Source organism: Athene noctua, chromosome 1 (genome assembly GCF_965140245.1).
Source record: "Athene noctua chromosome 1, bAthNoc1.hap1.1, whole genome shotgun sequence".
Lineage (NCBI taxonomy): Eukaryota > Metazoa > Chordata > Aves > Strigiformes > Strigidae > Athene > Athene noctua.
Window position 1 is genome coordinate 243,964,383 of NC_134037.1, and position 23,668 is coordinate 243,988,050.

Genomic DNA, 23,668 nt, shown 5'->3' on the forward strand with positions numbered 1-23,668 from the left:
CACTTTGGCCCAAGTTGCCTTTTTATTATGATCTTGAAATTTGGGTTAAGTTCAGCCAAATCCATGAAATCTGGGCTTTGTCAACACACTCATAGTTTAAACAGAGTAGTGTGATGCTCTGTGGGATGCAATGAGCTGTTGTTTTCTTGTTTGCTGGCTAGATCCTGAGGACATCAAGGGTAGCTCTAAACCTCCCCAGAGCTTTTGTCACTTTCTGCTTCTCACCATCTACCTGTATCAGAATTTTCCTTTGCAGAGTCACTTATTTCCACAAGTCATACTGCATAAAAAACTATGAGACAGAACCTGATTCTCCAAATCACAGGGAATTAAGGAATATTTTGAATTGTGTAAAGCTGAGTTAATGTTTCAAATGTATAATGATGCTATTGTCGATACTCTCATTAAATTATTATTTGAAATAGTGCTCAGTCTCCAAGACTGTACTTAATGCTATATAGAGACCTATAAATAAAACAAAACAAAACAATAGACGTGGTGAAAAACCATTTCCTTTTTTTCCTCCCTTCCCCGCCCTGCATCTCCTTCTAAAGTAGACTTGACTTAGTCAGACATACTTTTGCTTTCTTAAATCTTTCAGACAAAATCATATAACCTATTTAAAGAATGAAAAACTGGATTATACTGCTGACTATTGTAGTCAGCACAGCAGAAACACAAAGACAGGACGTCTGCACCCAAGGGTATCCTGGCATCCCTGGCAATCCTGGGCACAACGGCATACCTGGTCGTGATGGACGTGACGGTTCAAAAGGTGACAAGGGAGATAAAGGTATTATGTTCATAATAAATTATTTCATGTACCAAATGCAATGCCATTAGATTCCAAAATTGTCTGTAGTCTCTCTGCGTTAACAGGATTATTCTGCTTAGCCTTTAGAAAAAATTCCAGACATTTGTCATTTACATGTTTGAAGAAGGAAATATAAAGAAATACCTAAAAAGAAAGCAAGACAGCTGATACTATGGAGAGGTCAGGTCCATGGGATAAAACCGAAAGAAGCAAGACTTCACCTTCTATTTTGGGAACACATCTCTAAGATAGTGGCTATATTTCTGTAAAGCACTTCAAGCCCTGAAAAAAAATTCTAGCAACTGATACCTTGTTCAGTGTAATAAGAAGTATGCAGTGGTAAGAAGACTTCTCTTTCTTATCTAAATTTTACATTTGTAGGACTTGTTTCTGTGTGTGCCTACTTGCTGTAACTCAAGAGCCACTAGAGGGATGTTCAAGCGTGGTGACTACTGAAAGACAGGGTAGGATTCATGTCTGTTTTAACAGGCTATAGTAGAAATTTTAGTGTGATACTGAAGACAGATCTAATCTCGGCATCCTAAAGCTAATAATTCCTGTAGTACTTTAAACCTCAGGATAACAGTGGCCCTTGCATCCATGATAGAATATCAAGGCCAGGGTTGCACAGGTGGGCAATGTGGACATCTGTGGGCCTGTGGACATATAACACTTCATCTGAAGTGCCACAGCCTCAGAATGTCTACTGCTTCTAATCTGTTCACAAGATTTGGAGCGGGGTGTATGTGGAACTTTTCCCTAATAGGCTTTATGTTAGGTCAGCTATTGTGTGGTGTCGTGCAGGTGGCATTATGGCTTAATGCATAAACCTGTCACAAATACTGTTATTGTGGGCCTGGCTAACTCAGCTGCACAAACCAATCCGGATCAGATTGGATTTATCAGATAAACCCAAGTGCTGATCTTAAGGACTGTGAATTACAGGTCTTTTTAGTGGAGTATATAATCTAGTACATAATTCAAACTGAGGTCAATAGTCTAAAAGAAATTTACTTAAAATGTGCTGAAGCGTTTTAAAGTGTCTTCCAACCTAGTGAAAATGTCTGCCTTTAACAGACTGAGTTGCTAAGCTAATGAATTGCCTGCTCCACCAGAAAAGTACACACCTCTGCAGAGAGTGTATGCTGCAGAATCAGTGTGGAAGGTGTGGTTTGATGTGTGGTTCTTTAATGGCTATGCTGCCGTAGGCAGGATCCTCTACCAGATCCTTTTCCTACGACTTGACTCTTCTCTTTTATACACCACAACTCTTTGTGTGACTATACAGTAAACTAGATCAGCTGAAAAATAACCAGCACTTAAAATTTGGGCAATGAAGAGCTATCACTGCTTATGGCCTGCCCTGGACCACTGAAAGACAAGTCTACCCACTTATGTACTTACCTCAGTGATTGCTAAAGAGTTATTTTGAACTCTCTTGTTTATAAAATGATTTAGAGTTCTCTGTCAAGCAACCACTTGCATGCTCCTCCTGCTTTCAGTACCCTACCTTGGCTAAACCCAAAACTTTTTAAAATCCAGAAACAAACAAACAAACAAATCCATTAGCTTTATAGGCATATACAATTAACTGCCTTCTTTTTCTATATGCAGGGATCCAGGAAAGTCTGAAAAATGTAAAATCTTGAGCTTATTTCTTCTCATTTCTTATAAAGGTCCTCACTTTACTCCAGTGAGTTATCACATATCACTGGTTTTTGGTAAAGTCCCCAACTTTTTTTCCTAAATTAATTATGACTGTACTGACTATTCTTTGCACAAATTGGTGTTACTGTACCATTCTTTATATTGTATGTTTATATTGTATGTATGTACACCTTTGCAGTTAAATACATGAAACTTAGTTTTGTTCCATACCAAATCAATGAAAGTTCAGCAGATGATGGACTGTCCAGCAGAAAACTCCTAAAGAAATGTTCTTTGGTCCATATGGCCAAAGAGCTACTCTTGGAATATGGTTACATACATATTTTAATTCTGGATGCAAATCTAGGTATTTCATCACACACCTCCTGGGCATCTGTGATGTTTCTACAAAAATGACTTCTGTAACTGCTCTCTTTAGAGCAGTGGAAAATCTGTGTCATGCTAGATACAGGGATCAAGAGTGTGAATGCCTTCCTCAGATCTACAGGCAATACTATTCGAATATATTGTTTCATTACCATTGGCCAAACTCCTGCAGATGTCTCATCTTGAGAGTGGAGTTTACCATTGTGTCACTACTAGTGTCCCTGTCCCTGCAGAGCTTCTTGCTGAATGTGGCTTCCTCACTCTTTTCCTGCTGGTATCTTCCATGGATAGAGGCAACAACAGAAGAAGTTTTCACATTGGTCATCCTGACTAGGGTATAGCTCCTCTACATATCTCAATAATCCACCTCTTTATGTCAAGGATTCCCTCTATCTCAAAAAGCAGCAGTTTCTGAGCTCTCTGTCAGTCTCTCCATAAGATTAAAGGTACCAGCAGCGGTACCCACTAAAGCTCAGGAATAAGACTACTCTTTACATTACTGTTTAGCCAGGCCTGAAGAAGAAGGATTAGAGAAGGATTCATCCCAAGTTTTCTGGTAATTTAATTGTTTGATGAAAATCTGTTTTTTAATTCTGTACTAGGTGAAGCAGGACCTCCTGGCAGTCCAGGACAAGATGGTGTAAATGGAGAGAAAGGCGAACAAGGTCAGAGAAGTGTTTCAATTTTTTATTTGTCTATCAACTGCTGCCCTTGTGTTTGTGAGCACTGGACATGCTATATATTCTTGCTGTAGTGAAAGTACCATAAAGGTTAAAAAACCATTTTCCAGAGGTAGTAGAGTCTGCACACATATGCTGACAATACAAGAGGAATTTGCCACCTCCAATTATCCTGCTGCCTCTGATGCCCTACAGCTTGTTCATTCAGTCTGTTATCCTACCTTGACCATCTCTTATCCTTTTGTCAGCTGTTGGGGAAGACACCACATATGCAGCTACCTCAGGAAAGTGAGGCTCTTGTAGCTATGTATGCAACCTCAAGGAAAAAGACTTTTAGAAGAAATTGTAGAAGACACAAGTTATACACCTAAAAATACAGTAGATCCTGTATACTTCACCTGTTCAGCCAACCTATGCATATGCAGCATGTCTCCTGTGTCAGATGGATGTACATGTGCAGAGTGACTCATGCATAAAAGTGGGGAGTCAGACATTGTGTAAGTGGCATCACATCATTCTGCACAGGTGTAGTAACTCTGAGTTGCTGGACTTGTGGATCCTTAGAGTAACTGTACACAGGCAATGTATATATACAAAAGCACAGAAGCCTGCCAAATACAGTGTCCAGGTTCTCCAAAATCCTGAAGTTGACCCTGAGAAATAACATATGGTATATGCATTGCATGGGAGTAATTACAAGGTGCTCTACACCCCTCAGACTTCTCTCCAGTCTATCAGAAACGACCCCAGTCCTGGAAGGAGTGTGAGACATGAAGCCACAAATGTTTAAAATTAACAAAGCTACATTCCTTTCCTATGTCCTTGTCATGATGGACCCATGCTTCTCATAAGACTTGTGCTCTAGACCCTTCACCGGCTTCACTGTCCCTCTTTCAACATGCTCCAGCACCTCAATGTCTTTCTTGTAATGAGAGGCCCAAAACTGAACACAGGAATCGAGGGGCGGCCTCACCAGTGCCGAGTACAGTGGTAAGATCCCTTCCCTGTCCCTGCTGGCCACGCTATTGCTGACACAAGCCAGGATGCCATTGGCCTTCTTGGCCACCTGGGCACACTGCTGGCTCCTGTTCAGCCAGCTCTCCATCAGCACCCCCAGGTCCTTTTCCACCAGACACCTTTCCAGCCACTCTATCCCAAGCCTGTAGTGTTGTATAGGATTATTGTGACCCAAGTGCAGGACCTGCACTGAACCTTGTTGAATCTCATACAGTTGGCTTTGGCCCATTGATCCAGCCTGTCAAGATCTATCTGTAGAGCCTTCCCACCTTCAAGCAGCTCAACCCTCCCACCCAACTTGGTGTTATCTGCAAAACTTACTGAGGGTACACTTGATTCCCTCATCCAGATCATTGATAAAGATATTAAGCAGAACTGGCCCCAGTACAGACCCCTGGGGAACCCCACTCGTGACCGGCTGCCAACTGGATTTAACTCCATTCACCACAACTCTGGGCCCAGCAATCCAGCAAGTTTTTAACCCAGCATTAACCCACATGGATGAGTGACTACTCATGCAAGCAGTCACTTTTTCTAGGAGAATGCTGTTGGAAAGGGTGTCAAAGGCTTCACTAAAGCCTAGGTAGACAACATCCACAGCCTCATCCACTATGTGTGTTAACCTTGTCACGGAAGGAGGTCAGGTTTGTCAAGCAGGACCTGCCTTTCATAAACCCATGCTAACTCGGCCTGATTGCCTGGTTGTCCTGTATGTGCCGCATAATGGCACTCAAGATGATCTGCTCCATAACCTTCCCCGGCAGCGAGATCAGACTGACAGGCCTGTAGTACCCTAGATCCTCCTTCCTGTCCTTCTCGTAGATGGGCATCACATTTGCTAACTTCCAGTCAACTGGGACCTCCCTGGTTAGCCAGGACTGCTGATAAGTGATTGAAAGTGGCTTGGTGAGCACTTCTGCCAGCTCCCTCAGTACCCTTGGGTGGATTCCATCCTGCCCCATAGACTTGTGTGTGTCTGAGTGGTGTAGCAGGTCACTAACCACTTCTCCTTGGGTGATGGGGGCTTCTTTCTGCTCCCCGTCCCTGTCGTCCAGTTCAGGGGCCTGGGTACCCAGAGAACAACTGGTATTACCATAAAAGACTGAGACAAAGAAGGCATTGAGTACCTCAGCCTTTTCCTGATCCTTTGTCACTATGTTCCCCACCACATCCAATAAAGGATGAAGATTCTTCTTAGCCCTCCTTTTGTTGCTAATGTACTTATAGAAACATTTTTTAATGTCTTTTAAGTCAGTAGCTAGATTAAGTTCCAGTTGGGCTTTGGCCCTTCTAGTTTTCTCCCTCCATAATCTCATGACATCCTTGTAGTCCTGAGTGGCCTGACCCTTCTTCCAAAGGTCATAAACTCTCCTCTTTTTCCTGAGTTCCAGCCAAAGCTTTCTGTTCAGCCAGGCCAGTTTTCTTTCCTGCCAGCTCATCTTTCAGCACATGGGGACAGTTTTCTCCTGCACCTTTAAGATTTCCTTCTTGAAGAATGTCCAGCCTTCCTGGACTGCTTTGACTTTCAGGACTGCCTCCCAAAGGACTCTGTAAACCAGTCCCCTAAACAGGCTGAAGTCTGCTCTCTGGAAGTCCAGGGTAGCAGTTCTGCTCACCCCCTACTTACTTCTCCAAGAAAATGTAATTTTGGATTGCTATGCCCAAGACACCCTCAAACCATCACATCACCCACAAGTCCCTTCTCTGGTCATGAACAAGAGGTACAGCAGGGCACCTTCCCTAGTTGGCTTGTTCACCAGCTGTGTCAGGAAGTTATCTTCCACACACTCCAGGAACTTCTTAGAGTGTTTCCTCTCTGATGTATTGTATTTCCAGCAGACATCTGGTAAGTTGAGGTCCCCCATGAGAACAAGGGCTAGCAATCATGAGACGTCTTCCAGCTGTTTACAGAATATTTCGTCTGCCTCTTCATCCTGGTTGGGTGGTCTATAACAGAATCCCACCATGATATCTGCCTTGTTGGCCTTCCCCCTGATTTTGACCCATAAATTTTTACTCAGTGCTGTCATCACCATCACTGAGCTCTAGACAATCAAAACACTCCGTAACATACAGGGCTACCCCACCACTTCTTCTTCCTTGCCTATCCCTTCTGAAGAGTTTACAGTCATCCATTGCGTTGCAATGCATATGCATTGCATATCATAGTTTTCCTGGTGCACAATGGCTTCCAGCTCCTCCTGTTTGTTACCCATGCTGTGTGCATCGGTGTAGATGCACTGCAGTAGGAGTATTGATCCCACCTCCTTTTTGGGGGGAGAAGCCCTAATTCCTGTGTGACCATTCTCAGGCGCTTCCATGGTTTCTAACACATCAATATTCCTTGTGTCCTTGCTGCCACATGGATCTCCAACCCCTACCTTCACTGAGATGGCAGACTGAAGGACCTCACTAGCACACCACCCCTCAAATATTGGCATTCCACCCCCAGACTTATCTCTAGCAAGCCTGGTTTTATTCCTTTCCCCATTCAAAACTATTTTAAAGATCTTCCAATGAGCCCTGCTAACTCCTGTGCAAAGATCCTTAACATGACCTTTACGTCATGAGACTTTCACCTTCAAACACTCACGTAGCAATCAGAGGATTTTCAAAGGCTTTGAGCTTCAATTTGAGAGTGGATGAAGGATAAATGGAGCATATGGTAGTTAATAACAAGGACAAAAAGCCTTTGGTTGCACTGCAGTAGCAATCTAGGTAACTCAAGCAAAGTTCTATCACATAGAAATTATACGTAGCAAATAAATTCTGGGTGTTGTCTAAATAGAACCTTCCTCTGACTTAATTGTGAGCCATCTTCCCCATTTTGCATAACAAAGGCTGAAAACAAGTGTCTGGACAGATGCTGCTTGTGCCTGAGAGGATGTGAGCTTTCAGTGCTACCTGTAGACAAATCCCACCTTCCTTTCTTTGAGTTTATTCTTGCTGCTCTCAAACAGGGTACCTAATTTTTAACACAATATCAGGTTCTTCAGGTATTATGCTTGTCCTGAACTTAAATATATGAGAAATTGTATGTACAGTGAGCCAGTATATACAGTGTTGACACACACCTACACATATGTCTTCATGCTGAAACTTGTTGTGCTCCACTAACCCAGTGGAAGATCACAAGAAAGTGTCTTTTTTTTTTTTTTTTTTTTTTTAATTTAGGAGCCAATGGGACGGTTGAAGAGAAGGGGAACAAAGGAGATAAAGGAGAAAGGGGACGACCTGGGAAACTGGGACCAAAAGGAATTATAGGGTCAGTGGGTTACAAAGGTCAGAAGGGAGAGCTGGGACTGCAAGGACAAAAGGGGTTAAAAGGAGATATTGGGCCCATAGGTCCAAGAGGGACAAAGGGTGAAACTGGCCACCCTGGAAGAGTTGGTTTCCCAGGGCCAATTGGTCCGACTGGTAATCCAGGTCCTAAAGGTAATACTGGAGATCTGGGGCCACAGGGTAATCCAGGAGTTCAGGGGGAAAGAGGCTTGAAAGGAGACAGAGGAGATAAGGGGAATGTAGGTGCCCCAGCAGTCCTGCCAAAGAGTGCTTTTAGTGTCGGCCTTACAATTGCCACTAAATTTCCCCCCCCCAATCGCCCAATCAAATTTGACAAGGTGCTGTATAATAGTCTAAATGACTACAATGCAGTTACTGGCAAATTCACCTGTAAATACCCTGGTGTTTACTATTTCACCTACCACATCACAGTCTACTCAAGGAATGTCCGAGTAGCTCTAGTTAAAAATGGCATCAAGATGCTGCACACAGTGGACAGGTATCAGAGTGGAGAAGACCAGGCCTCTGGAGCTGCCATCCTCGAACTACAGGGAGGAGATGAGGTGTGGCTGCAAGCTCATCAAGGAGAGACTTTCAATGGGCTGTTTGCAGATGCTGATGATGATACCACCTTCTCGGGGTTCCTCCTGTTCAGCACCTCTGACCTGCTGGAGCCGCTGCCATCGCCTGCCACATAACTCCATGTTATTCATGAATGCTGTATGTTTGTGTCCTTCAGACCTCCCTAATAAAGTCCACAGAGAATCATCATCTAGGTTGGAAAGGACCCTGGATATCATCTAGTCCAACCATTTGCCTAGCACAGTTCCCACCTACAGCATATCCTTAAGCTCTAAATCGACCCTACTCTTGAACACCTCCAGGGATGGGGACTCCACCACCTCCCTGGGCAGCCCATTCCAACGCCTGACAACCCCTTCTGGAAAGAAATGCTTCCTAATATCTAGTCTGAACCTTCCCTGGCACAACTTGAGGCCATTCCCTCTTGTCCTGTCACTTTCTACTAGGCCAAAGAGACTCATCCCCAGCTATCTGCACCCTCCTTTCAGGTAGCTGTAGAGGGCGATGAGGTCTCCCCTCAGCCTCCTCTTCTCCAGACTAAACACCCCCAGTTCCCTCAGCCGCTCCTCCTATGACCTGTGCTCCAGACCCTGCACCAGCTCCGTTGTCCTTCTCTGGACACGCTCGAGTCATTCAATATCCTTTTTGTAGTGAGGGGCCCAAAACTGAACACAGGAATCGAGGGGCGGCCTCACCAGTGCCGAGGACAGGGGTCAGATCCCTTCCCTGTCCCTGCTGGCCACGCTAGTGCTGACACAAGCCAGGATGCCATTGGCCTTCTTGGCCACCTGGGCACACTGCTGGCTCCTGTTCAGCCGGCTGTCAATCAACACCCCCAGGTCCCTCTCTGACTGGCAGCTCTCCAGCCACTCCTCCCCAAGCCTGTAGCGCTGCTGGGGGTTGTTGTGGCCCAAGGGCAGCCCCCGGCATTTGGCCTTATTGAAACTCCTCCAGTTGGCCTCAGCCCATGGCTCCAGCCTGCCCAGGTCTCTCTGCAGAGCCTCCCTACCCTCGAGCAGATCAACACTCCCACCCAGCTTGGTGTCATCTGCAAACTGACTGAGGGTGCACTTGATCCCCTCATCTAGATCATCAGTAAAGATGTTAAACAGGCGTGGCCCCAAAACCAAGCCCTGGGGGACACCACTCGTGACCGACCGACAACTGGATTTAACTCCATTCACCACAACTCTCTGGTCCCGGTCGTCCAGCCAGTTTTTTAGCCAGCAAAGTGTGCGATTGTCCAAACCTCGAGCAGCCATTTTTGCCAGGAGAATGCTGTGGGAAATGGTGTCAAAAGCCTTGCTAAATCAAGGTAAATTACATCCATAGCCTTTCCCTCATCCAATAAGCAGGTCATCCTGTCGTAGAAGGAGATCAGGTTTGTCAGGCAGGACCTGCCTTTCATAAACCCATGCTGACTGGGCCTGAGCATCTGGTTGTCACTCATGTGTTGCATGATGGTGTTTAGGATGAGCTGCTCCATCAGCTTCCCAGGTACCGAAGTCAAGCTGATAGGCCTGTAATTTCCTGAATCGCTCTTCCAACCCTTCTTATAGATGGGCATCACACTGGCCAATTTCCAATCAGTCGGGACCTCCCTGGTCAGCCAGGACTGCTGGTAAATGATAGAAAGTGGCCTGGCGAGCACCCCAGCCAGCTCCTTCAGCACCCTCGGGTGTATCCCATCTGGTCCCATAGACTTGTGTATGTCTGTGTGATGCAGCAGGTCACTGACTGTCTCCTGGATTGCAGGGGGGTTGTCCTCCCAGTCTCTGTATTCTGGCTGTGGAGGCTGGATTTCATCAATACAACTAACCTTGTTATTAAAGACTGAGGCAAAGAAGGCATTAAGCACCTCAGCCTTCTCCTCATCACTTGTTACCATATTTCCTCCTGCCTCTAGCAGGGGATGGAGACTATCCCTGGACATTCTTTTGCTACTGACATAGAAACTTTTCTTGCTATCCTTGATTGGAGAGGCCAAATTAATTTCCAGTTGGGCTTTAGCCCTTCTGATTTGCACGCTGCATAGCCTCACAGCCTCTCTGTAATCACTGTGTGTGGCTAGCCCCTTCTTCCAAGGGGTGTAAACTCTCCTTTTCTCCCTGAGTTGCAGCCAAAGCTCTCTGTTCAGCCAGGGTGGTCTTCTCTGGCGTCGGCTTCTCTTAGAGCACCTGAGGACCGCCTGCTCCTGAGCCATTAGCACTTCCTTCTTAAAGAGCGCCCAGCCTTCCTGGGCCCCTGTACCCTTCAGGAGAGTCTCCCAAGGGATCCTTTCAAGCAGGTGCCTAAACAAGACAAAGTCAGCCCTTCTGAAGTCCAGGGTGTCAGTCCTGCTTAGCTCTCTCCTGACCTCTCTAAGAATAGAGAACTCTATTATTTTGTGATCGCTGTGCCCTAGTCGGCCTCCAACCTCCACATCATCCACCAGTCCTTCTCTGTTCACAAAGAGGAGATCCAGCAGGGCACCTTCTCTGGTTGGTTCACTCACCAGCTGCGTCAGGAAGTTATCTCCCACACATTCTAGGAATCTCCAGGACTGGTCTCGTTCTGCCGTGTTGTATTTCCAGCAGATGTCTGGGAAGTTAAAGTCGCCCACAAGAACAAGGGCAAGTGATGGTGAGATTTCACCTAAGTGCCTATAAAATATCTCATCCATCTCTCTGTCCTGGTTGGGTGGTCTGTAGTAGACTCCTACTACAACATCTGCCCTGTTGGCCTTCCCCCTGATTCCAATGCAAAGACACTCCACCCTGTCTTCACTACACCTGTGCTCGAAGCAATCATAACAGTCTCTAACATACAGAGCCACCCCACCACCTCTCCTCCCCTGTCTGTCCCTCCTAAAGAGCTTGTAACCATCAATTGGCACACTCCAGTCATGGGGGACATCCCGCCATGTTTCTGTAATAGCAACAACATTGTAATTTTCCTGTTTCATCACGGCTACAAGCTCATCCTGTTTGCTACCCATGATGTGTGCATTGGTATACATGCACTTCAGATGACCGATGTTTTGCCCACTTCAAATCTAGTTTAAAGCTCTGTCAATGAGCCCAGCTAACTCCTGCCCCAAGATCTCCTTCCCTCTCTGGGACAGGTGCATTCTGTCTAATGTCAAAAGATCAGGTGCCCTGTATACCAACCCATGATAGAAGAATCCAGAGCCCTGATGGTAACACCAGTCTTGGAGCCACCCATTCATCTGCTGAATTCTCCTGTAATCTTCCTCATCCATCCCCCCAACCAAAGGGATGGAGGAGAACACGTTGTTATCTGATGGCCAATTTCTGCTGGATTCAACAGAAACCAGAAATCATCCAAGGAGTTACACTGAGGGCTGAAAGGGAAGACGTAGGACTGCAGGGCAGGTTGGGACCAACTAGGCATCTCCCTAAAAGTTGAGTAAATTTTGTTTTTACTGAAGTCATCACAGTAGGAAGATGTAGGAAACCAGGCCTCATTATGCACAAAACTGCTCACTGCACAACTTATTGTGCTGAAGTTTTCATGACCAGCTGCTAAAACAGGCTCAAGGCTTCAGAATCATGTTCTGAAGAGTTTGAATTAAATGCCTTCTTGTCCCAGTCACAAGGTACCAGGTGTTTCTTTATCAAACTGTCCTGATCTACTGTTGTCAGCTTTGTTTTTTAAAATTCAAAATAAAAACCCTCTTAATATGCATAAACCATTTTTATGGCTGCAATTGCAGGACAGTTGGTTTCAGGAACAGCTTCTGCACAAGAAGAGGACAACTCTTAGAAAACTACACGTTACTGGTTTGGTGACTTACTATAGTTTATACAAAGGTGCACACACCAGTTCTGAAGGGCAAATGTTTTAAAATAAAGTAGGATGAAATAGAAGATAAAATTTCAAGTTCTGGAATTCTGACATATGGGTCCCTGCCACCTTGTATAAACATTAAGCAGCAGTTACTTCCAAGCCAGTTTATATCTAGGTGGCATGTGTAGATGGACTTGAAGCTTCATTAATTTGCATCCAACCATTTCAAAATAATTTTAAAACTTGGAATTAGTGTAGTTTGATACCTCCACACTTGTGCTCTGTGGCACACTGAGTTTTGTTGCAGCTGGGTGGATCTTGAAGCTTTTAAATATGCTTCTTTTCTCTCTGTGTAGCCAAAGATCTGAAATAGAGTGAAATGGAGTGATAGGAAATGTGATGTAGATTAGCTGATGTGGGCAGGTATTCTCTGCAGGTTAAAAAATACAGCATAATGCTGCTGTACTTCAGAATTAGCTGGTTTAATATTTTCACAATGAAAGATAATTTTTAATCAATGCTGAAGCAGACATACTGGAGAACTGATTGAGAGATATTTTCTGTGCCATAAAACTTTGATTTCTGTCATTTTTCTAATTTTTTTTTTCCTTTTGTCTCCTTTCCCCCTAAGACTCAAAAAAAAATAAAAATGAAATGCTGTCAAGTCTCATTCCCTCCCCTTAAGAGAATAAAGCAGAGATGCTGACATGGGTCAGCATCATGAACTTCAGCACAAACGTCATGTGGAAGCATGAGGCCCGGCTCCCCATTGCCCCCAGCGCTGCCGGGGAGGGAAGGAAACGTGGCCCCGAGCGTGGATCACAGACCCAAAATGAACACGGCGAGGTGGGTTTCTTCAGGAAAAACGTCTGCACTTCTCACGTCAGCTGAATTACAGCGAGGGAGATTCCAGGCCACCAGGGTTATGTGAATTTTTCAGTAAAAGGAGATTTTTTGCTCGTAAGCCACAGGCCATGAATTTGTGTCATAGAAGCATCTAGACCAAAAAAAAGCACTTTAAAGCGGACTTAGGTTTAACCGGAAAACATGTAGGAGAAATTTCAGCCAGCAGAGGCCCCTTCTCTCCGCGCGGCCCGCGCCCGCCAGGCCCCGCAGGCAGCGGCAGAGCCCGGCCCGGCCCGCCGGGCCCTCGCCCTCCCTGGAGCGCCGGGCCGGGTCGCGGCCGCTCGCAGGGGGCGCCTCCGCCTCGGAACGGCCGGGGCGGGAGCGAGGGAGGCGGGCAGGCGGGGGGCAAGGAGCTCCGCCTCCCCCCGCACGGTGCCCGCCGGCGCTCCTCCTCCTCGTCCTCTCCTGGGCCCGGACGCGCGGAGGTCGCGGCCGATCCCGGAGCAGAGAGCGCTGGGGCCTGTTGCCGGGGCCCGCTGCGCCATGCTGGGCGGCTGCCGGCGGGCGCTGCCAGCGGCGCTGGGCCGGGCGCTGCGGGGCCGGGCGGCGGGGCCGGGCCGCCGGGCCGTCAGCACCAGCTGGTGCCCGGTGGGCGCCGCCTTCGACGCGAAGCAGCAGCAGCAGCAGCAGCTGCGCGGCGGCGCGGCGGGCCCGGAGACGGTGAGCGGAGGGAGGGGAAGGGCCTGCGGCCGGCAGGAGGCGGCCCTGGCCGCCGGCAGCCTTGCGCTTGGCTTTTCTTATGTGTAAATTTTTATTTTAAAACTTCTAAATCGAGGTGGCGGGGACAGCCGGGCGGTTACCGGAGTGTTAGGCGGTGACATTTTTGTAAGGGTTTGTTTTGGTTCTAATGAACCACAAAGCATGATGCCTTCTGGACACACGAGTTTGGAAATCAAGGCCTTGTTTATTGAAACATTTGCTTAGAGCCTCAGTAGAGACCGTACATATGTATATGTGCATTACTCCTTCCACTCCCAGCTCTTAACCTGGCAGGATCTTTTTTAATTCGCCAGCGTCGTGCCAATGCAGTTGGCTGTGCCTCACAAATCAGTTAGACTGCTGACATCCTCCTGCAGGGATATCGTTCTTGGCTTTCGGTTGCTTGTGCCAAAAAAGCATTTCTTTGCTGGGTTGGTGACACTTGAGCTCTTCCATTAATTTATCTTTAGGACGAGTCAGGTACGTTTGTTAATGAGAGCACTGGGAATCTAAACAAGTTCCTGGACAGCATGAGATGGGCACTTTCAATGGCACTGTGCGTGCACAATACTCACAACTGTAAGTCCAACTGTTAGTCTGCTGACTCAGCTATTCCAGCCACAGTTCTCGAGGCTGGTGAAGCTGTTGGGGGTTCAGTGAGGGCAAATCTGTCCTCTGTTTATAATCCAGCATTTGTTTGGGAAACTTTTCTTCTGGCACTGCTGCCTCTGCAAGCACACTGGTGTAAGTCTTGCTCCAGGAAATAATCCAGTTAAATACTGTGCATTTGCCTGGTCTAGGGAACAAGTTCTGGGTTTGCTTGGCCCGTGGAGAGGATGTAGAATTCTTTGGGAACAGAGATGCATATTTCAGGCTTGCAAAGAGGCTGTGACAGGTAGGGTGTAAATGCTGAAGCCAAGCAAAGAGAATAATGCTGCAGTTGTGCAACCACACAGTTAAAAGAACACAGAGACCTACACCAGGCTTCATTTTTTAATATTTTTAAAATTTTTATGTCAAACTTGGTGTCGTATGGAAGAGGAGCTCCGTGGCTAATTGATCTATGAGAAGATACCTCGTGTTCACAGAAGACTACATGCAGAGGAGGAGCTGACTTGGAAGGGTGAATAGTGATGCAGGGCAGCAGGAAGGCCAGGAGCTTTCTGGGACATTGCGGGACACTGCCTCAGCTGGCTGAGGACCGGAGTGAAGGGGCAGTCTTGAGTCCCTTATACAGCAAGCCTTAGGGAAGGGTCGTGTGGTACATGTATACCTGTGTTTGTGTGCATGTGTTTATATACACTTGTAAATATATAAGAATGTCTTTTTCAATGTTGATTTCAGTCCAGTTCCTGTTTCCAAATAATAATTTAAAACATGGCAAGTGTGAGAAAACTTTCTGTTTTAGGGTGGCCAGGCAGTTTTTGCAACAGTGACAGAAAGACAATAGGAAATAGCAACTCGGAATGTCCCATATAATTACTTTAGAGTATGCTTTTGTTTCAGAATATATACTTTTAGAGATAAGCTGTCAATCTGCAGCTTTTTATTTGATTGAATAACTTGGAAGCTTTATGCAAACCTTCAACTGACTGCTATAATAAAGAGTTTGGAGAAGGTGCATTTTAAAGTGTCTGGCCTGCAGATTTTCAAATCCAGCTTGTAATTTTTAGATCCTGAGGTTAAATTTGGGAAGGGATGGATGTTGTGTGAAAACATGTACCTTGTACTGGTAGTTAGGAGGTAAGGGGATGATCATGTTGCAGTTAAGCAGTTGCAGAGGGAGTGTACTGCTTGCAGAGATGCTGTTTTATCTTAAATGAAATGTTTTTACTGTAGGTCTGTATTGTGCAACTTCTGTAGCAGGTAGCGATAGCAATTTTGTTTGATCTGCAGTAGAACCTTTTTAATTCTCTTCAACAAATGCGGAACATAACTGTTCTCTGCGTCTACCCTGCCCATCAGTATGTTTACCCTGCTCTGGTGGACAGGGCTAGACTTGATAAGAACTTCAGGAATAAAACTGTTCATGCCATAAAATTTTTGAGTTGTTCCTGATCATTCCTTTGAGATCTGGTTCCAGTATTGGGGGCTTATTTAATGAGCCTGAGACAACTGTCCTATTGTCTGCAATCTGTTCATATCTAGAGCTGCTGGCTAATTTATCCGCTGTTTTGACAGTCCTGCTTAGTCCTGACATTCCTTGATAAGTCTTTTTTGCATCAGAGGGATAATTTTCCCCATTTCAGAATGTAAATGAACTTCCTATGATTTATCTGGTGCCCATGCTTTGGAAGCAAGATAAAAAATGCTTTGAGAAAAGGATGATATAGGAGGTATGGGGTGGAGAGGAGAGTTTGTGGGGATTTGGTACTGAACTCTTAAGGTTTGCTGAGAACAGTCCTGGCTTAAAGAATCTCAGTGAGGTTTTGCTCTGGGAAATAAAGATGTTATGTGATGTGTCTTTGATTTTGTGACTATTATATCTGCAAATACATTAGTGTGGGAATGTTTTAGTGAAGTGTCACAATGTGCTAGCTAGGGTCATTTTGGTAAAATTTCGTGGTGATAATTTCATTCTGAAACAAAGGGACAGAAGTCGAGAAGGGTAATAGTGATGTGTTTTCACTGTGTTGTGCACTGCAGGGTCTGTTTGGTGTTCCAGAGCTGATCTGTCCAGAAGGATTTCAAGAAGCACAGGACAAAGCATTGCAAGAATCAGAACAGCTAGTCCAGAAAGCATGTTCAACACCACCTGGACCAGAGACCGTAATGATCTTTGATCAGCTTTCAGATGGCTTGTGCAGAGTAGCTGACTTGGTAAGTTACTTTTTTTATTATTACTTGAACTGATTTCTTTTAAACTGACTGACTTAATAAGCTTGCACCATGTTTTTCCTTTTTATGATTTTCTACACTGCAGTAAATAGCAGACCAGCTCTGTGAAATTTTGTGTTGACAGAAAATTAAATTGATTGAAAAATAATTATAAAGGCTTTTACCAAATTATAGGTAACTACAAATCCTGTCAAAGTGACCAGTTAATTTTGACAGGTGTAAAAATAGTATAAAGGCCACAGCAAGAAAAATAACAGTGAAATTAGAATTGTATTCCTGCTCTAATATAAATACATAAGCTTTCCAGTGTCACATTATGGAAAACAGGGAATTGGTCTCAAAGTTAAAGCAGGGGTTGCAATACACATGTTTTTAAGTTATGAAAATTTGTAGATGAAGGTCCATAAAGAATTGCAGATCAAATGCAACAGTGAAAATAAACAGTATTGCCTTTTATTAATGCAAGAAAAAATGCAAGTATTTCCTAGATTGTAGTTTCTGTGGTCCACAGAATTAGAGTACTTGGTCTGATATTCTGTATCACATAATATTAAGTTTAATGGAGAACTTTGTATTGTGCACTGGAAACTCTTTCCCCAAAGTACATCTTTTATCAAAGCATCACCCTGTTTGAAGGCAGCAGAACCAACCTTTATACTGAAATAGGTTCTTAATAAATAGGTCACTGAATTTTTTGACTTTGGGTTTCACATTCTAGTTTCTCTGTGTGTTTTCAGTTCCCAAATCTTCTTTCTTATTCTTTTCTAGATTCAAGACATCGTTTGTGCCAGGGACTTTTTTTTCTGAAAGTACTTAACATGCCCTCTTGAGTCACTGATTCTCCTTTTGTCTCTTATATTTTATATAGACTATGACTAATTCCTCTTAATCAATATCTAACTAAAACACTAATGTCAGAATTCAGTAGTCATAGTTTTGTTTCACTTTTCTGAGTTAAAATTGCCTCCTAGGTATATTTTCAGGTTTCTGTGTTCAAAGAAAGATGCAGAGCTTGCAGAGCTCTGTCTGTAAGCAATTTAATGATTGTTATCTGTTGGCAGGAATTTTGAGATCTGTGATTCAGCACTTATTTTGTCAATATTATACAGGATTTTAAACAGGGATTCTAAGAAGTAAATATCTCAAGTATATACATTTAGTTAATTAGTTTATTAAAATAGTGTGACCAGCAGAAATAGGGAGGTGATAGTCCCCCTGTGCTCTGCACTGGTGAGGCCACACCTGGAGTATTGTGTCCAGTTTTGGGCACCTCAATACGAGAGAGATCTCGAGGTGCTGGAGCGAGTGCAGAGGAGGGCAACGAAGCTGGTGAAGGGGCTGGAGAACAAATCCTGTGAGGAGAGATTGAGGGAGCTGGGACTGTTCAGTCTGAGGAAGAAAAGGCTGAGGGGAGACCTCATCACTCTCTACAGCTACCTGAAAGGACATTGTAGAGAGGTTGGTGTTGGTCTCTTCTCACAGGTGATTAGTGACAAAACAAGGGGGAATGGCTTTAAACTGCAACAGGGGAGGTTTAGACTGGACATTAGGAAAAAAATTTTCACAGAAGGAGTGGTCAGAGTGTGGAATAGGCTGCCCAGGGAGGTGATGGAGTCACCATCCCTGGGTGTGTTTAAGGGTCGTTTGGATGAGATGCTGGGGGATATGGTGTAGGGGAGAACTTTGTAGAGTAGGGCTGATGGTTGGACTCGATGATCCCAAGGGTCTTTTCCAACCTGAATGATTCTGTGATTGTGTTTTCAATCAAATGGCAGTCATGCTGTTGAACAGAGTTAAGCTTGTTTCACGTACTTTCTGTAAAATCATGCTGAATGTCTTCAATGTCTTCCTAATTTTTAATTAAATGTATTCCTAATCTTTAATTCTTTATCCTTTTAATGCCAGAACTTCCCTGAATTCATGCTGGCAGTCATGGAAGGACCTAGCTCCCCAGCCCCCTTTTCATATCCCTCTAGCCTTCTGAACTCTTTTAAGTATTTGGAGACTTACTAAGAATCAGTAATAATAAAAGCCCTTTCTGAATCCAGAATAATTTTGGGGTTTCTCTTTAAAGATATTTTTTCCTACTAGGTAACAATGTCAAAGCATAACTTGATGGTCTATACACAAGAGTAAAAGAGTTTGAAAACAAAGCCTCTATGCACATTTGGTGGTGTGCTTTCTTCTTAACTGTGAATTTTATTTTAAAAAATATTTTATAGCATTTAAATACATTGGAGTATCTCTGTGTTGTAAGGACTCCAAGATACACACCATACTAAAAATGTTTTCAAGAAGTATATGGATTAAAGATATTTCTTAGACACTCCTTCACAGTCTGATTTAATAGTTGTGAGCAGTTTTCCAGTAAGCTTTATTTTTTAGAAAAAAACCCCCAAATTCTGCAAATAGGTTACACGGAACTGTAGAAATAAATGTTAATGTAAATGGAACTAGTTGAGTGCAACTTTGTTTATAATTCAAGGTTTTTTTATTTGTCTTTTTGCCTCACTCTTTTCTTCTACTATCTCAGGCTGATTTTGTAAAAATTGCCCATCCTGACTTTGCATTCAGAGAGGCTGCTGAAGAAGCTTGCAGGAACATTGGTGCTGTGGTAGAGAAGTATGTTTTCTTCTTTTTTATTATTTTTATTTTTTATTTCCATATGCATCTTTAAAAATTACTGTATGATCATCTATGAAAACAGCAATCAACAAAAAAATATGTATGAAAGATTTGCATGTGAGAACACAGTGTCACTGTTGCTGTTACAGATATTTAAGGATTTAGTGTTGTTACAATATCTCATGAAAGATTATTCTATTACAGTTTCGATTTATGTTCTGAAGAGTTTGTAAGTTATCAACTAACTGACTTCATGTCACTGAAACCCATCAAAGATTCAGAGCTACATTTTTTTAGGACAGTTAACTAGCTGCTGTGAAGCATATGTACAAAATGCTAATTTGTTTTTAAGATTTCAGCTGTTATATTGTGCAACACTTTCTTGTGGTTTGCTGACCCCTTGAATTCCAGCCAGTGAGTGAGGTATGTGGAAGAGGAAGGCATAGTCTCCTGTTAAAAGGATTGTTTGAGAATGTGTCTGTCTAGGTCTGTGATACATGCCTGGTCTACCCTGTCATGCTCGTGCTTTATTTAAAACCCCATTTCATGTAAACAGTCCTGAAAGACTTCTGTTTCTGAAGTTTGGGTCTTCTTCAGGTCCTGGGGTTTTTGATTTTGTTTGGCTTTTTTGTTAATAATATCTTAAAACCTAAATCCTGAAAGTTACTTCTGTGGCCCTTGACTACAGTGAATTGATTTGCTTCTGTTCTGGTCTGGTTGCTGAGAAGGTGGAAAGGGGTAATCTTTCCAAATACAGTGTCCTTTCAGTCTCTTCACTTCCTGTGGCATTTGGGAGTACCCTTCTTAAGTGAAGGCTTTACCAAGCAGTACTGTGAAGGTGACCCAGAGTCTGCTGCTTCCCTCAGGGTTCCTAATAACAGTGGAGGCAGTGATAGGTTGACAAGGTGTCCCACAGTAAGTTGCAGAGGCAGAGTGAAGGCTTTTGTACTTGGAGGAGGACAGCAGTGCATCAGTTTGTTTAGTAAGCCTTGTGACTAAGATGGCTGGCTAAAAAGAGAATTTTAAGATTATATTCAGCAGAAACTGTTGCTTTGGTCTTGCCAGTGTTTGGAAAAGTTTCACTTGAAACTGGATTTTTCAAGACTTAGATTGAGCACACCATATATAACAATATGACTTCAAGATCTGAATACTGCTTCAGATTTAAAATTTGTAGAGAGAAGAAAATATTCACAAATTAACCGGAGACGTTCATAAACTGTTGTAAATGCTCAAAAATAGCTATTGTTGAATGTTTGCTTTCATGGGCAAAACGTATTTCTCAGGAACTACTAACTGTACATACCTGCTTGATAGGTGCTGGGCTTCTTCTTTAGCACCTTCTGTACAGAGCCTTTTCTGAAGTACAGGCATGATGCAATGTTGTGTTTTGTGTCTGAATTGGGTATTGGTAATTATTAAGTCATTTTACAAATGGGGCTGCAGAGGCTTCCTGCACCTCAGCTGATTTAAGAAGTTAGTGTGCGGGACTGTCAGACTAGGGGCTGCTGCCCACTGCAACTATGCTGATGTATATGCGTGTTTTATTCCCCACTGTGATTCCCACCCAGTAATCCAGGTTGACATACATGCTTGTAGTTACGCCAAAAAACCTGATGGACATAGTATTTACTGGCACAGGGACAGTGATGAGTGTCTGGAAATGTTATAGGGATATTAAGATCTTAGTCTACTTCAGTGGCAACCAGCAGCACATTTATCTGATGGCAAACTTGAACACAGATTTTCCTTTAATGGAGTCCTTTCAAAATAAGGATTAGAAAACAATTTTCCTACCGGTATGCTCTCCCCGTGATTATCTTTGCGAATAAAAAATAAGCTGTCAGTCTTAGACTTGCTTGTATTTGCCACAAAATGCCATCCAGAAGTATTTTTCTATTGGATACACAAGACCTGTTTCCATGCTAGTTTGTCTGCATATCTTTTGTATACAGATTTTTTAGTTTAGAAGTGTGGTTGTGAAATTATTTTGAAAATACAGTCCTTGGGTTTTGATGTTGCTCCATTGAATACTAAGCTTTGCCTTTGAGTAATACCGAGAGACTGAAATATTAGTGTTTGTTGCTAATAGGGTATTCTTTTACTCTCTATCTTTCCAGATTAAATACAGATGTTGAACTGTGTCAGAGTTTGAGACGTCTGCTAGCTGATGAAATTGTTATGCGTTCCCTAGATCCAGAAACCAGGTACTTATTAATGCTTGTAGATTTAGATTTTTATGTAGTATATATCATTCCTTATTGTGCTTATGTTTTGTGTTTTGTTAAATAATACAACTGGAAAACATACCAGATCTATGTTAATAATTTATTAGTCACTACTAAGATAACTGCACAGGAGTTAGGAAGTTTGTAGTTGTGTAGTGTTGGAGGATGTCTCTGTGACTGTAGAGCACAAGATATATTTAAGCTGAATAATTGAGATCTGCAAAAACAAAAAAATGAGAACATAAACTTTTCTTCAGTAATACCATTTTGATTAAAATGAGATGCTGTACTGTGGTGTATATATCAGTGTTTTTAGCAATAAAAGTAGGGAACAGACTATGACTTCAGTTTATAGAAATCTGTATCTTTCAAAATCAGATTATCGGTATATTTATGTAAATCTTACTCTGTCATTGCTGTAGAATGTTTTATTAGCTGCTTATTCAGTTGTAGTTTTGAATTATTTGTTTGCTGACATAGTTAGACAAGTTTAATGGTTGAGTAAGTTACTTCCTTCGTTCTTCTTTCCCCACAATCAGGGATGTTAGATTTGAAGAGGTCTTTTTCTGATCTGTTAATATAAATGAAGTGTCAAAATGGTAATTTCCACAAATTGGTTAAACATCTAAACTTATGTAGTAGAATTATTTTGAAGGATATTTTCAATGCAGATGACTAAAATAACTTCAAAGAAAAAACTCTGTTCCACTGAGTAAACTGTTAAGGACCTAAACTGTAGGAAGTCTGTGTCCATAATAACAATACTCATAACTGTGTTGTTATTCTGTGTAAAAGGCATGAAATCTAAATAACTGATAAGGGGAAAATCTGTTAAGAAATTATGCTTACTATCAAACGAGGCTGTTTTAACGGGGGTTTACTGTATTTTTAGGCGAGTGGCAGAACTTTTTATGTTTGATTTTGAGATCAGTGGCATTCATTTGGATGAAGAAAAGGTAATTTTTGGCTACAATATATAAACAGAAATTTGCCTGACTATGAAAGACCAGATAATGAAACGTGTAGAACATGAATCACATGATTCTGGGCCAGTTTGTCCTCCAGGATTCCCATTGTCCTCTGTGGAATTTTGTCTTCTGAGAAGTGATTAATTTTGTCTATTTTAAATCACTTCTAAAGTGTGTTTTTTAATGTTGTTGTAGATGTTAGTTGGCTGTTCTTCCCAGTTTGGCTCTCATCATTCCTTTGTCTGTGTTGAAGAGTTACAAGCAAGACGTGGGAGCCTGCTTTTTTTGATTGGTGTTTGCATCAGATATTTAAAATAGCTGCTTAGCTGTCTGAACAACCTATTTACAGAGGGGGAAAAGCAGCACCCTGTGCACTGTGATGACATGTTAATCAAGTAGAGCATTCTAGAAGGGATCAGGTGTGTGTCCAGGCTCTCTTTTGGTGCTCACATAACCAGAAGTTGTAAATCTTGTTCAAAATTGAATGTCTGGGCATGGTCTGATTACCTCTGATGGAGATTTTACATGCTTTTGTGGTAGTGTTGGATTCGCCAAATCCATCAGCTTTCACCATGCTTTGTGGTGTGGATGCTTTGTTGGATGTCTGTTCATAGCTCATGTCCCTGTATAAAGTTAATACCTTGTTTATCTGAGTCATCCCCTCCACCTCAAAAGATCTGTACAAAGGCTCTTTTATGAAGTTAGTTGGAAAATCATGGTTGTGATGGTGGTTTGTGACCTGCAAAATGCTTCTAGAATATATTTTTAGAATTACTTTGTACAAAGAACAGCTCTGAAACTTGGACTCAGGATTTTATTTCTAAGTTAACTATTGGCTCTACGCTGCTTCATCCCCTTTCAGTTACAATTTAATTTGTCCCTTATTTTTGCACATTTTCCTCTTCTTCCCCTTCCTGTTCCACTTCTATTGCTTGCTGCTCAGTGTTTCTTTTCAATTCTCATTTCAGACTTTAGAAATCCTTCACTGTTGTAAGTTGAGATTTACTTCTGCTATAAAGAATTTCTGCTTTTAAATATAAAACTCAGAAGATGTATTTTAGAGTAAGGGTGGAATGGGAGGACAGAGATCGACAGGTTCTGTCATTCTTTGGACTTTACAAGTGTGTTGTATGCACACCCTCAGGCTTCTCTTTTGATCTGTGAACCCACCCACAGACAACAGAGAGCATACTCTACTAACATGAG

The 23,668-nt window shown here is 43.0% G+C and overlaps 2 protein-coding genes across 4 annotated transcripts in view; both read left to right on the top strand.

Annotated features, from left to right (window-relative positions):
* Positions 1-627: 627 nt before the first annotated feature.
* On the top strand, positions 628-8,525 carry LOC141958579 (uncharacterized). Its single transcript, XM_074901420.1, has 3 exons — positions 628-793; positions 3,451-3,513; positions 7,720-8,525. Exons 1-3 carry the CDS (start codon positions 628-630, stop codon positions 8,523-8,525), a joined length of 1,035 nt encoding a protein of 344 aa, XP_074757521.1.
* A 5,021-nt stretch (positions 8,526-13,546) lies between these two features.
* Positions 13,547-23,668, top strand: part of MIPEP (mitochondrial intermediate peptidase) — a 79,527-nt gene continuing 69,405 nt past the window's right edge. The window contains exons 1-6 of one of the 3 annotated variants that reach the window (XM_074915423.1): positions 13,548-13,727; positions 15,022-15,061; positions 16,450-16,623; positions 19,175-19,263; positions 21,387-21,473; positions 22,387-22,450. In XM_074915423.1, coding sequence (XP_074771524.1) covers positions 13,588-13,727; positions 15,022-15,061; positions 16,450-16,623; positions 19,175-19,263; positions 21,387-21,473; positions 22,387-22,450 — 594 coding nt within the window. In that variant the 5' untranslated portion in view covers positions 13,548-13,587. Of the gene's footprint in view, positions 13,846-15,021; positions 15,062-16,449; positions 16,624-19,174; positions 19,264-21,386; positions 21,474-22,386; positions 22,451-23,668 lie in introns of all 3 variants that reach the window. The other 2 variants (XM_074915405.1, XM_074915414.1) reach the window with 2 other exon arrangements.